Below are 13,510 nucleotides of genomic sequence, written 5' to 3'. Positions count from 1 at the left end.
AAGGTGCTGGAGACTGCCTTCCAGGAGGAGGTGTCTCCCTCCTATACCTACACAAACTCAATGGTCACCAGCCGGAGCAAAGAAAAGTCTTTTTCTGACGCTGAGGTGTAAACCGGGCCAGAGCGTTGGCAAACACCTTTTCGTGAAATGTAAGTTTGATATATTGAGGAGACCTTTGTCAGCCATAAATGTCCTGCTCAAGCATGTGTTGCTTCCGTCAGGACGACAGTTTGCCACCAGTTTTATCATTCTGCACTCACTTATTGGCCACATCTTAATCATGAGACCTCTGTAGTCTATTTACTGCAAACAGGAAGTGGGTAAATTGTATTTGGTAGGCTATAATCTGAAGGTTTCCACATCCCATTTATAATAGATTTGATTACATATTTCTAATAAATCATGAATAAAGCTCATTATTTAGTATTTTGAAATGGGATTATTCTCATCAATGATTATTTATATTTATTGTTTTTCCTACACATGAATACAGTAAATTTGTCACCATCTCTCCTTCATGGCATCATTTATTGCAGCAGAGTACAGAAATGTTCTTTGTGATGGTGTTTTAAGAAAGATCTTTGACTGTCGTGAGGTTGCTTTGCCACATTACACAAACAATGACAGATGTTTTTTCCTCTAAACTGTTGCAGCTGCGCAATTTTATTTCAACTACAAGTAAAAGGTCTCTTGCTTAACATTTGACAATATCTGATGTAACCAAGGCGTTACCATACAGCGGAGGCTCTGGCATAAAGTTCATTTGATGCTAATGAATCAGCATACCTCCCGCAGCAGATTCAGGCTTAACATCAGTGTTTTGATAACTACCTGGTATTTGAAGCCACAAAAACCTTTTTTGCATCCATCCAAGCTTTGGTGTAGGTAAGATGTCATGACTACATGCACATTTTAATATGTATTATTATTATTATTATTACTATTATTATTTATTTATTTATTTATTTAGTAGTAGTAGTTGGCTTAGTTGTACTTCTGGGCACAATTGAAAAATGTTTCTTCAGTTCGGTGCTAATTTCAGAGTTGCTGATTTAGCAAATGATGATACAAATTTTGACTGTCTCGTTGTTGACTGCAGGTCCAGTCAGCGAGGGAGATGACTTTTAACAACTCCAGTTTAATCAATATAACAGGTCCGCCTGTAGTTCTCATTGGCTATTCAAATAATCTGAAATGGTCGCTCAACACCATGAGCATGATCGTCTACTCCCTGGCGTTTGTTCTGGGCGTCCTCGGGAACGGCGTGGTTATCTGGGTGACGGGCTTCAAGATGAAGAAGACCGTCAACACCGTTTGGTTCCTCAACCTGGCCGTGGCCGACTTCCTCTTCACGGCGTTCCTGCCCCTGAGCGTCACTTACGTGGCCACGGGTTTCCACTGGCCGTTTGGCAAGTTCATGTGTAAAATGAACAGCACGTTCATCAACCTGAACATGTTTGCCAGTGTGTACATCCTGGTGGTGATCAGCATGGACAGATGTGTGTCCGTGGTTTTTCCCATCTGGGCTCAGAACCACAGGAGCGTACGCAAGGCGTCCTGTCTGAGTCTGGCTGTTTGGGTCCTGGCCCTGATTCTCAGCATTCCGCACTTCGTCTTCAGAGACACGACTCAATTGAATGGCAGCAAAGACATCAGGTGCTTCAACAACTACGCGCTCTCTGACGATTATGAAACCCCGTCTGTGCAACAGCTTCGACTGTTACGTTATCGGGCCATGACCATCACCCGCTTCCTCCTGGGATTCGTGGTCCCCTTCACCGTCATCATCTCCTGCTACGCCGTCATAATCCATCGCCTCAGAAGAAATCGCACCCTGGCCAGCCAGTCCAGCCGTCCTTTTAAGATCATCACTGCTGTTATCACCACCTTCTTTCTGTGCTGGGCTCCATTTCACATCTTTGCTCTGTTGGAGATGGCTGCTTACACAAGTTATCCGCCGAGTCCATCTTTGTATTTTATTGTCTCTGTTGGGATCCCCATAACCACCAGCATGGCCTTCGTTAACAGCTGTCTGAACCCTTTGTTGTATGTGTTCATCAGCCCAAATTTCAAGGATGCAATCCACAGATCCATTGTGAAAGTGTTGGAGAATGCCTTCCAAGAGAGTCCTGGCTCTGACGTTGAATCTAAATCAACAAACATACAGTCAGAATAAAGAGTGACTTGACTGGAAAGTCTACATAGCAAATTACAGTACACACATGTGAAATGCTCCCACTCTCATCAGGTTCCGAAATGTATTTCTGGTCCTTGTGGACCACACTGAAGATGATGACATCTGCTGTTGATTGTTGACTCTCAGTGTCTCTCAAACAAGCATGTATTATATTCTTTCATGTAAAATGTTGGTAGCTTTGATGTTTGCTTGGATCAAATAAAGTTCAGAAACAGATATTTGTAGCTATTGTGTTTTCCCTTTTTAAAATTAAGATAACTGTAGTTGCATGAGCCCACTTCCTGTTTGTAATTGCTGATTCGTTTCAGACTTTTCAATAACTTTAATTTACCAGCAGAGGGAGACGTTGAGACTACAACGTTCATTTTTATCGCTGCGTCTCTTCATGTCGCCATGGAAACACTATGATTGATATCCAGCAAAGTAGGTCGACGTGGTCTCGCTGGAACAATGGAAAACATCCACAGACCTACAAAATTGTCAAAGTTGAAGTAGCAATGTAGAAATGTATCTGCTGAAAGGACAAAGTATTTCCTGATGTAGATAAATACCACACAGCTCACACAAACAGTGGTTTTGTCCTACCCACAGTAGGCTGCTTCTCTTCCCATTAACCTGAGGCCATATTGTGAGACAGGTCATCAAGCACCAAGTAGCAGGTCGGGTTTTTACATAATCCTGACTGGAACTGACCAGCATTGAGGCCATCCACTTATTATTTGAGATTGCCTCTATTTTAAGGGCCTCAAATAGATGGAAACTAAACATTTTCTTCTCCAGGTGTTGATCTTCTAGAGCTTAAGTATTTCCATCCATCAGAATGAGAGCAAATGATAGGGAAAGGACAAAAGGAACATGCAAGAACATTGAAGAATCCCTTTATCAATGAGGGACAAAAATATTCACACCATCACATCAAGAAAAGAAGACTGAATAAAGAGACACCCTCGTGAGGGTAACTACAGCAGGTTTACAACAAGGTCAAACAATTATCTGGAAATATTCCAGATCTTAAAGAAGAGATTACAATTTAAATGCCTATTTCTGTTATCAAAGGATTCAAATTCCACATAAAATTGTACCCTTGAATGAATGACTATATTATGGGACGCTTGTATCAGAAGAGATGGAAGAGACAAAATACAAATAAAAAAAGGGGGACAGCACAGCATGTTTTCCTAAAATATAGGAAATATAAAAGAAAAAAATCTGTTCCTCGGTAGGCTTTCAATTTTTGGAGTTTTGTGGTTTCACGGTTTTGGTGACAAACGGCTTCCAGAACAATTTTCATCATGCCACAAGAAAAACAAAGATACATTTTCAAGGGTTGGCCAAAAATAAAATGGCCAATGAAATGGGTCTATTCAGTCCAACAGTTAACTACTCAGCATCAACATTCGAGCTCAACTTGCAAATACACATGTAGATCCATATTTTTCTTTCTTACTTTATTATCTTGCTCATAATTTTTTTTTTTTTTTGTCTTTATTTTACATTGGCATGGTCAATATAGTTAACAAATTAAAAAATAATAATAATGATGAAAATTGACAGCGTTTAATCTGCACAGTTTTGAGGAGTGAAGAACAAACACAAAGCCTTGTTTTTTAAGGGAAACGGGAAAAGAGAGTCCTGGAATTTGTGAAGGAATTTTTTTCTCGTTTTCCCCTTCTATTCTGACCTATACCGAAGCCCAGTAGATGGCAGTAATGCGCCTTCTTCTTTTAGATGCCATCCGCTTTAAAAATAGACGAAGAAGAACTGCTAGAAATAGAAGAAGAAGAAATTTCGCCGTGGGCGAGACAGCCCCGGCCTAGATGGAGGATGCTATCGTTAGCTAGCTTTAGGATCCATCACAAGATTTGGATTTACTTTACCTCTTACAAATGTAATTTATTGTGGTAAGTAGATCAGCTTGTCTTCGGGATAAGTGGTCGACGTTCAGGGTTGTTATAAATTTTCGAGATAGCGATTTTTGTTACCCGTGAAGATGGTAGAAGCTAAATTAGCAGTCATACTAAATATCACAAAACACCTTCAAATTCGGTCACTCTGTTAGAATACCTTTGCACCTTTTTGGAGTCTTCCCCCGTTAATGTCTGGGTGAAAAAAGTATTTTTCAACACTTAAATTGGAGGTGGTAAACCTTCATGTTTTGCACGTTTGTTAATGACTGGGTCGGTGGCATAATGGCTACAAATCCCTTTTTTTCTGTCAACCCTTAATATTAGTTAATTGTTTATATTTTTATTTTTACAAAATGGGTGATGTTAACCCAGGTCCGGTGTCGTCGCCTTGTAAAGGACTTTTGGCTTTAGAAAAACGGATAGAATGATGAGGGAACACGGTATACAGAGTTTGACTATCTCTTAACCAACCAATATGTCTGTAATTTTTTATTTTAAATAAAGTAACTATAAAGTCACAAAAGAATTGTGCATTTTCCCCTATTGGTGTCATATATTTAACTGCTCACAGAGAAAGGCACCAAAGTGCCCTTCACTGTTGTGTTCTGCCAGAAGCATTACTAGCAACAGCTGTTTTAGTCTGACGTTTTATTCTGTGGCATGATCAGGAGGTTGTGAAACAAGTCAAACACGTGTTCCATTCTTTTACAGTAGTAGATCAACACAATTTACCTTCAGTAACGGGTATTAGGATCGTTCTCACTGCGAATCTGCTGTTTTATCGGCACAAGTCAGTGATTCTGACAGTTTGGAATCTGATTCATGTAAATTACATTTGGTACTGAATTGGAGAAATATCAAATTTTTGAATAATTTCAAAATACACGTCTAATCCGGGCTCACAAGTTTGCGGGCAGCCACACAATGTTTTCCAAAACTAGACTGTAGAGACTCGCTTCCATCCTGTTTACTTAGGTAATCAAAGTTCTGTGCGTGACATCATTAATGTTCAACTGGTCATGCAGGTCACTTCAGGAGCCTCAGTCAGAAGATGAGCTACATTTAATCGTAACATACATAGCCTTTGTCTTTCTGGCAAATATTTGGTAAATATTTCCTGTGATCTCTCATGTGCTTTTCCAAATATTTGATTATGTTAATTGTATTGTACATTGGGAGGGAGATTCCACCTTTGCAAGATTACAGCCTTGCTAACATTGCACGTTGCTCCCTTGCTTCACTCTTTTTTTATGTGAACAAACCCCAGACCCAGGGCTGCTCAATGCTCGCCTGCTAGCTGACTGGCTGACAACTGTGGAAAGGTGTGTATCACGCCTCCATTCAGGAAATCTGTTCTACATTTTGTATCCAGCTAAGACACAAACATACATCATGGATTTGAAAAGTCCACATTGGATAACAAATTTGCACTCTTTGAATTATGTTGGTATTGGATCGTCCCCATCCCTGCCACCAGCCTAACCGTTGTATAAATATACCATAATCCGTAACATCTGGCTCAACCACCAATGTCTAGACCTTAGTGTGCCAGTGACCGTGCATGTTGGAGTGTAAAATGATTACGAAAGTCTCATGCATTTTCTTTCTAGTTTATTAGTACTCCTTTCAGTTTTGGGTTTGGTGGGATAATTTAAAGTGGTGAGGTTTATGGGAAGACTATTTGGAATAGATAATGGGAATTTGAGAACATCCATCATTGTAACAATGTTGCTACTATTTAAGTGTATGAAACCGAATCAAAATGCTCATGCAACAATGTTGCCGTAGGTGACTTGTTGTTCATATATGGCTTTATTTTTGTACGCTAAATCCTGGTTTGGCTTGTGTTTCCAATGAACAGGGATAGCCTCAAGTATCCTAGTGTGCTATACCACAGTCATATGTCTCTTGCACTCCTCTTTTGTGATTTTATTTTTTTGGGGGGGGTTCATAAGTGGCTGGACACTACTGTTGGACACCTTTCTTTTTCAAATAATGACCCTATAATTCTCTAAAAATATTGTAAATTTCCCTGTGGTGCTCGCGAACACATTAGTGCGTATCCTCTTAGTGCACTCATGTCTGTTGATTAGCTTGAGTAAATCGGTGTAAACACCAGAACATTCTGGGGTATAATGATTGAATAAGGTACATTACAGCATCATTTATGATGATCTTCAAGATCTGTGTAATGCCAGAGTTGATCGTGGCTTGAATGTTCCAGAACAGGCCTCTTTATGGCCCCAAAGGATGGTGTAACTGAGCTTGTGGAGATCTGGACTCTTTCTCTTCTTTAATTAGGTCAGGAGTTGGAATTCTCTCCAGAACAGAGAAAGGCTAAGGCAAAGCATTTATCCATCTGTTGATTCCACCCCCCATCTTCCGTACACACAAATACTTCAAATGTAACCTATACATATAAAACGATGATCTAGGGTTAACGATTGAGAAAAAAAATCACACTGTACATTTGATTTCCCTCCCTTCAGGGTAATTGTAGTCCAGCCTTATCTGTCACCTCCTTGCTTGTTGAGTCAGAGTCTTCCTGTGCTGGGCTCTGTACCACATCATGGTGCTCATAGAGCTCATAAACCACATGGCCACTCATGAAAACGAAACGCTAGACCATGTGACCACTATCGGATTCCCCATAGCAATCAGCCTGGCCTTCCTCAACAGCTGCCTGAACCCACTTCTGTATGTGTTTATGGGCCAAGATTTCAAGGATAAAGTCCGCAAATCCATCTTGAAGGTGCTGGAGACTGCCTTCCAGGAGGAGGTGTCTCGCTCCTATACCTACACAAACTCAATGGTCACCAGCCGGAGCAAAGAAAAGTCTTTTTCTGACGCTGAGGTGTAAACCGGGCCAGAGCGTTGGCAAACACCTTTTCATGAAATGTAAGTTTGATATATTGAGGAGACCTTTGTCAGCCATAAATGTCCTGCTCAAGCATGTGTTGCTTCCGTCAGGAGGACAGTTTGCCACCAGTTTTATGATTGGTAAATGCTCTTAAAGAGCACAGAAGAGTTATTCTTTCAACACAGCTGTCAACTACAAAGATCCACCCTCTATCCCTGATGAGACGTTTAAGTACCAGAAATATGTCTGTTCGATTTAGTGTGACACAGAAGGGTCTCTTCCTGAAAAGTCTCCATTATCTCACAGAATGCGCTCTAAAATCACAAAGATGCAGCTGTGTCATCAGGAAGTGACAAAAAAGCCCACAATCATCCTCGACTACAACAAAAACAAAGGAGGAGTGGACAACCTGGACAAGCTGACTGCCACCTATACTTGCCAGCGAATGACCAGGAGATGGCCAATGGTTGTGTTTTACAACATCCTTGATGTGTCTGCATGTAACACATTTGTGTTGTGGACCCACATCCACCAAGGGTGGAACTCAACCAAAAAAGCCAAGTGGAGAATGTTTCTTGAGGAGCTGGGAAATTCACTTGTCAAGCCACACATTGAGCGAAGGGAACAGGTGCCCAGAGAACCAGACGCTGCCGCCTTGGTCAGACCGCTGCAGAGCGCACCTTGCACTCCGTCCACGCCATCAGCAACACAAAGAGCATCCGCAACAGCATCTTCCTCAACCAGAACAGCCACAGCCACAACCCCACTCAGGCAACCTGATTCTAAAAGAAAGAGGTGTCAAGTCTGCCCAAGCAGTAAGGACAGAAAGACAAACGTATTGTGCTTCAAGTGCAAGAAATATCTCTGCAAAGAACACACTAAAAGTGTCACTTTTTGCCACACATGTATCTAAACACACGCACATACACATGCATGTTCTTGCACACAGAGACTTTTACTCCGATTTGGTATTTTGGTTTGATTTGCTAGATTGGTTGTTGTTTGTTTGACCTTGCAAATCTATATTTTGTGTATGACCTGTTCTGCTTTTCATTTTGTGTTTATATTAAAGTTCTATTGCTGAAAAAAATACTTTTTTGCCTTTTTCTTGAAGTAAATATATATGGGTCGAAATTGACCCGTAACACCATAGATGTTACTATAGTTAATAATATTAAAATGAAAAAATAAATAAAACAAATTTATTTAAGAGATGTGTTCTAATAGCACTTAGTAATAGTCAGGTAACACAACAACCTTTTATTTATTTATATGATTCTGTTGAGGTTCATTTTACCATTTTTTTAAATTGAAATCGAGGGGTATATTGACAAAAAAAAGGCCCAGAGGCCCACACCAAAAATATTAAAACCAATATTTTCATGGATATGGAAGCCTAACAAGGTAACCAAGAGATGAGAAACAAATTGGATGATAGCTATTTCTTTTTAGTGTATTTTACAGCTGATTTAAGACACGGGTCAAAACCGACCCGTTAACATCAGAGATGGTAACAGGAAACGAACACAAGAGGAGGGTTTAACATTTGACAATATCTGACGTTACCAAGGCGTTACCATACAGCGGAGGCTCTGGCATAAAGTTCATTTGATGCTAATGGAACCAGCATACCTCCCACAGCAGATTCAGGCTTAACGTCAGTGTTTTGATAACTACCTGGTATTTGAAGCCACGAAAACCTTTTTTGCATCTGTCCAAGCTTTGGTGTAGGTAAGATGTCATGATTACATGCACATTTTAATATCTATTATTATCATGACTACTATTAGTATATATGTATTTATTTATTTATTATTGGATTAGTAGTTGGCTTAGTTGTACTTCTGGGCACAATTGAAAAATGTTTCTTCAGTTCGGTGCTAATTTCAGAGTTGCTGATTTAGCAAATGATTATACAAATTTTGACTAATGTCTCGTTGTTGACTGCAGGTCCAGTCAGCGAGGGAGATGACTTTTAACAACTCCAGTTTAATCAATAGAACAGGTCCGCCTGTAGATCTCAATAGCTCAAATATCTGAAATGGTCGCTCAACACCATGAGCCTGATCGTCTACTCCCTGGCGTTTGTTCTGGGCGTCCCCGGGAACGGCGTGGTTATCTGGGTGACGGGCTTCAAGATGAAGAAGACCGTCAACACCGTTTGGTTCCTCAACCTGGCCGTGGCCGACTTCCTCTTCACGGCGTTCCTGCCCCTGAGCGTCACGTACACGGCCATGGATTTCCACTGGCCGTTCGGCAAGTTCATGTGTAAGCTGAACAGCACCGTGAGCTTTCTGAACATGTTTGCCAGTGTGTACATCCTGGTGGTGATCAGCGTGGACAGATATGTGTCCGTGGTTTTGCCCGTCTGGGCCCAGAACCACAGGAGCGTACGCAAGGCGTCCTGCGTGAGTCTGGCTGTTTGGGTCCTGGCTCTGATTCTGAGCACGCCGTACTTCATCTTCAGGGACACGGCTCCTTCGTATTTCAGCGAAGACATCATTAACTGCTTCAACAACTACGCTCTGTCTGACGATTATGAAACCCCGTCTGTGAACCAGCTGCGGCAGTTCCGTCATCAGGCCATGACCATCACCCGCTTCCTCCTGGGATTCGTGGTCCCCTTCACCGTCATCGTCTCCTGCTACGCCGTCATAATCCATCGCCTCAGAAGAAATCGCACCCTGGCCAGCCAGTCCAGCCGTCCTTTTAAGATCATCGCCGCGGTGATCACCACCTTCTTCCTGTGCTGGGCTCCGTACCACATCATGGGGCTCATAGAGCTCATAAACCACATGGCCACTCATGAAAACGAAACGCTAGACCATGTGACCACTATTGGACTCCCCATAGCAACCAGCCTGGCCTTCCTCAACAGCTGCCTGAATCCGCTTCTGTATGTGTTTATGGGCCAAGATTTCAAGGATAAAGTCCGCAAATCCATCTTGAAGGTGCTGGAGACTGCCTTCCAGGAGGAGGTGTCTCGCTCCTATACCTACACAAACTCAATGGTCACCAGCCGGAGCAAAGAAAAGTCTTTTTCTGACGCTGAGGTGTAAACCGGGCCAGAGCGTTGGCAAACACCTTTTCGTGAAATGTAAGTTTGATATATTGAGCAGACCTTTGTCAGCCATAAATGTCCTGCTCAAGCATGTGTTGCTTCCGTCAGGAGGACAGTTTGCCGCCAGTTTTATGATTGGTAAATGCTCTTAAAGAGCACGGAAGAGTTATTCTTTCAACACAGCTGTCAACTACAAAGATCCACCCTCTATCCCTGATGAGACGTTTAAGTACCAGAAATATGTCTGTTCGATTTAGGGTGACACAGAAGGGTCTCTTCCTGAAAAGTCTCCATTATCTCACAGAATGCGCTCTCTGAATGGAGAAGAAGCACAATTACATTACCGATTTTATTTTTTATCGGCAGAACGATTTATGGGATAAAACTGCAGATCCGTTTCTGGGTGGAAACAGTGAATTGGATTATCCAATCCATTATTAAACTGGAGATTAGATGGAGGTCTTCACAGGACGCTCCAGGAATGCTGTTTCAGCCAGTTATAACTCTAAAATAATAAGAATTAGGGGTTATTTTGACAGTAACAATGACAATGAGGACAAAGCCGAAACATAAACTACAGATACTACTCTTCATTTAACCTATATATTCATTTAAAGTAACCGTGTATGCTCTACTTCCTGCTTTTTTCTGTTGCCGCCAAACGCTATAAAAAAAGCAGCAATTTTGCTAGCCGCATGTCTTCTGAAGGCTGAATACTACAAAGACAGAGATGTCTTGAGGACGTTATTACAAAATCAGTTGATTGTACTTTTATTTGTTTGTTTATCGGTCTTTTGTGGGGTATTTACCATGAACTGGGATTTTTAATGAAACCTAAATTACAAGTCTGTACCCTTTTTTTGTCTGTGTATAAGAGGACTGGAATTAAAAATTATTTTTTCTTATCTATGAATCTGCAGGTTTGTGTTAATATTGTGGTTGTAGAATCTTCAAAGTTACTGGCATATTTTAGGATTCTGACACCACTGGTGACAAATGTGTGCATGTGACATCATTCTGACATCTGAAAATTGATCTCTCCTCACCGGATGTGTGCATGACAGCGAATGTTCCGCTGCTACTGCAGACATATACTGAGCAGCAACACCCTTGCTGATGACTTCCTTAGACTTGGACTTCCTCTTTTACTTTGCCATGTGCCTCAGAAGAGTTGGTGCCAAGCACTTTTTGGAGCAGACTTGCATCCTTTGATCCTTCAAACAGTGGCTTTTAACTAATATTGGGTTCATATCTCTTGGTCCTTTACTGACATGTAGGTTAGTTGCACGAGTTAATGTTTGCTGGGTACAGAAAAAGGCTACATGGGTATCAACTTAATAAAAAACGTATATGGGAATTTGTTTTGAAAAACCATTCTTGCAGTTGAGCTTTGTTGTGTATTGAGGCTATTTACAGGTGACGCTTACCTCTGTGAGTTTAAGCCTGGCTGTTGCGGCGCCGCCGTTCAAAAGAACAGACCGGTAGCCTTAGAACCGCCGTCATTTATTTGAGTTTTACAGTTTAATAGCCGATGAAAGGTTGGAGCGGTGGTAGTCTGGCTTGTATGGCTTGTAGTGTGCCAGTGTCCCCTGGGGCTGTGTGATTAAGCATCATGGGGCCAAGCAGTTGTGGACCATTACAGGAGGATGAGACTGCTCCTGTTTGAGCTGCTTTTGAAGCTGAGACTTACTGTTTTCTTCTAGATGAAGGTCATGACAAATGTTACCTGTCCGTCAGTCTCTGTTAGAATTTGTTGCACTCGTCCAGATTAAAGGTTCAGAATTAAGAATTGACCGTGATGTGCTCAGGCATGTTTCTCTTTCTGTATGTGCAGCCGCATCCATGCATGTAGAATCTCTAGAATGTATCACAGCTCCCTCCATCCATTTCCCTCCTGCCCTCAGTAGTTTTCCACTCTACCTGTCAGCCACTCCCACCTCATCAGTCCAACTCCACTCACCTGTCAGCTCAGCTGCGTCTCATCCCAGTCATCTCAGCATATAAGCCTCTCCTGCACTCGACTCCTTGTTCTTCAGCTTCGATGCAAGACTTTCCAGCATTATTTTCCTGCCTGATTTCCTGTTACCGACCCTACTTGTCTTTGTTCTGCCTGCCTTGCCTTTTCCCCGGAAAACCAACCTGCTTTCTGTCCCTGACCACGCATGCTGCCCTCGTGTCTCCTGCTATAATCTGCTTCCCCGGCCTCGACTCGTCTGCCACTTGCCCCTCATCGGTTCCTCTGCCTTGCCGCCCGGCTCTGGACCCCTCCCCTTGGCTGTTCTACCAAGAGTAAGCCCATTCCCTTCCCCCAATCCCAAACCCAGAGACTCCTTTTGGGCCACTGGTCTGAAGAAAGGGCAGTTTCCTGAAGTTGTGGCTCATATCTGAGTTTGCTACTGTGTTTTCTGTTTTCTATTAAAGACTTTACCAATTGATCCTGAGCTCAAGTGTACTGCTAGTGGGTCCATATTAACTTGTCACAGAATGACATAACTACCTGCATTTGCTTATATGCCTGTCAGGTTAGGGCTGGAGCAACCAACAACCAGGTGACTGAAGCTCCAAAGGTGCTAATGGCTCCAGAAGAGCAGAATTATCTGGAACTCCCAAAGAGTCTGAACTACTGAAGCATCTTGGATGAGAGCTGAAACATCTCCATGAAACTCCAACAGTCCAGTTGCTATGATTCAACTACCAGAATCCCTGATTTAATTAGCATGTGTTATGACTTCTTTTTGTGAGGTTAAGGGAATTGTCATTTTAATTTAACTTGCTAGAGTTTGGCATTAGTCATTATGATATAGGACTTGACATTTTACCCAGCGACAGCAACCATACAGCATATTGTCCCTTTATACTGTAAATATTGATCTATAGGCTGCAGAAAACAAGGCCCCATGTTAAAGCATCATTTATGCTGTTTATAAGGCAAATGTCTTCTCCATCACAATGACTCAGTTTTCTTATCTGATGTTTTCACCTCACAATAGTTGCCTTATAATCAAGCTGTTCCACAAGAAAGAGACTCCTCAACTCCTCAGACATTTTTTTGTAGAAACACCCCTAGATATTTTTTGCAGTCCTGCCGTCTTTAATCATTGAAAAAGCTCCATAAATCATTCTGCACTCACTTATTGGCCGCTTCTTAATCATGAGACCTCTGTAGTCTATTTACTTCAAACAGGAAGTGGGTAAATTGTATTTGGTAGGCTATAATCTGAAGGTTTCCACATCCCATTTATAATAGATTTGATTACATATTTCTAATAAGTCAAGAATAAAGCTCATTATTTAGTATTTTGAAATGGGATTATTCTCATCAATGATTATTTATATTTATTGTTTTTCCTACACATGAATACAGTAAATTTGTCACCATCTCTCCTTCATGGCATCATTTATTGCAGCAGAGTACAGAAACGTTCTTTGTGGTGGTGTTTTAAGAAAGATCTTTGACTGTCGTGAGGTGTTTTTTTGGTTTTTGA

The 13,510-nt window shown here is 41.6% G+C and overlaps 2 protein-coding genes across 4 annotated transcripts; both read left to right on the top strand.

Moving 5' to 3' along the window:
* Window positions 1-741: 741 nt before the first annotated feature.
* Window positions 742-2,413, top strand: LOC130520767 (chemerin-like receptor 1). 2 transcript variants are annotated; one of them, XM_057024489.1, is made up of 2 exons: window positions 742-885; window positions 1,100-2,413. In XM_057024489.1, the coding sequence occupies exon 2, from the start codon at window positions 1,118-1,120 to the stop codon at window positions 2,174-2,176; it is 1,059 nt and encodes a 352-aa protein (XP_056880469.1). In that variant the 5' UTR covers window positions 742-885; window positions 1,100-1,117; the 3' UTR covers window positions 2,177-2,413. The 2 variants fall into 2 exon arrangements, with proteins under 2 accessions (XP_056880469.1, XP_056880470.1); XM_057024490.1 differs by having other exon boundaries at window positions 772-881.
* A 5,609-nt stretch (window positions 2,414-8,022) lies between these two features.
* On the top strand, window positions 8,023-10,938 carry LOC130520768 (chemerin-like receptor 1). Of its 2 annotated transcripts, none has more exons than XM_057024492.1 (2): window positions 8,023-8,691; window positions 8,915-10,938. In XM_057024492.1, the coding sequence occupies exon 2, from the start codon at window positions 9,022-9,024 to the stop codon at window positions 10,021-10,023; it is 1,002 nt and encodes a 333-aa protein (XP_056880472.1). In that variant the 5' UTR covers window positions 8,023-8,691; window positions 8,915-9,021; the 3' UTR covers window positions 10,024-10,938. The 2 variants fall into 2 exon arrangements, with proteins under 2 accessions (XP_056880472.1, XP_056880471.1); XM_057024491.1 differs by having other exon boundaries at window positions 8,023-8,695.
* Window positions 10,939-13,510: the final 2,572 nt, after the last annotated feature.

Source organism: Takifugu flavidus, unplaced genomic scaffold, assembly GCF_003711565.1.
Source record: "Takifugu flavidus isolate HTHZ2018 unplaced genomic scaffold, ASM371156v2 ctg518, whole genome shotgun sequence".
NCBI classification, from domain to species: Eukaryota; Metazoa; Chordata; class Actinopteri; order Tetraodontiformes; family Tetraodontidae; genus Takifugu; species Takifugu flavidus.
The sequence above is the reverse complement of the archived record's forward strand: the minus strand, read 5'-3'. Positions and strand labels throughout refer to the sequence as shown.

Coding starts and splice junctions, on each gene's coding strand:
- LOC130520767 (XM_057024489.1), top strand. CDS start 1,118: ATGACTTTTAACAACTCCAGTTTAATCAATATAACAGGTCCGCCTGTA.
- LOC130520768 (XM_057024492.1), top strand. CDS start 9,022: ATGAGCCTGATCGTCTACTCCCTGGCGTTTGTTCTGGGCGTCCCCGGG.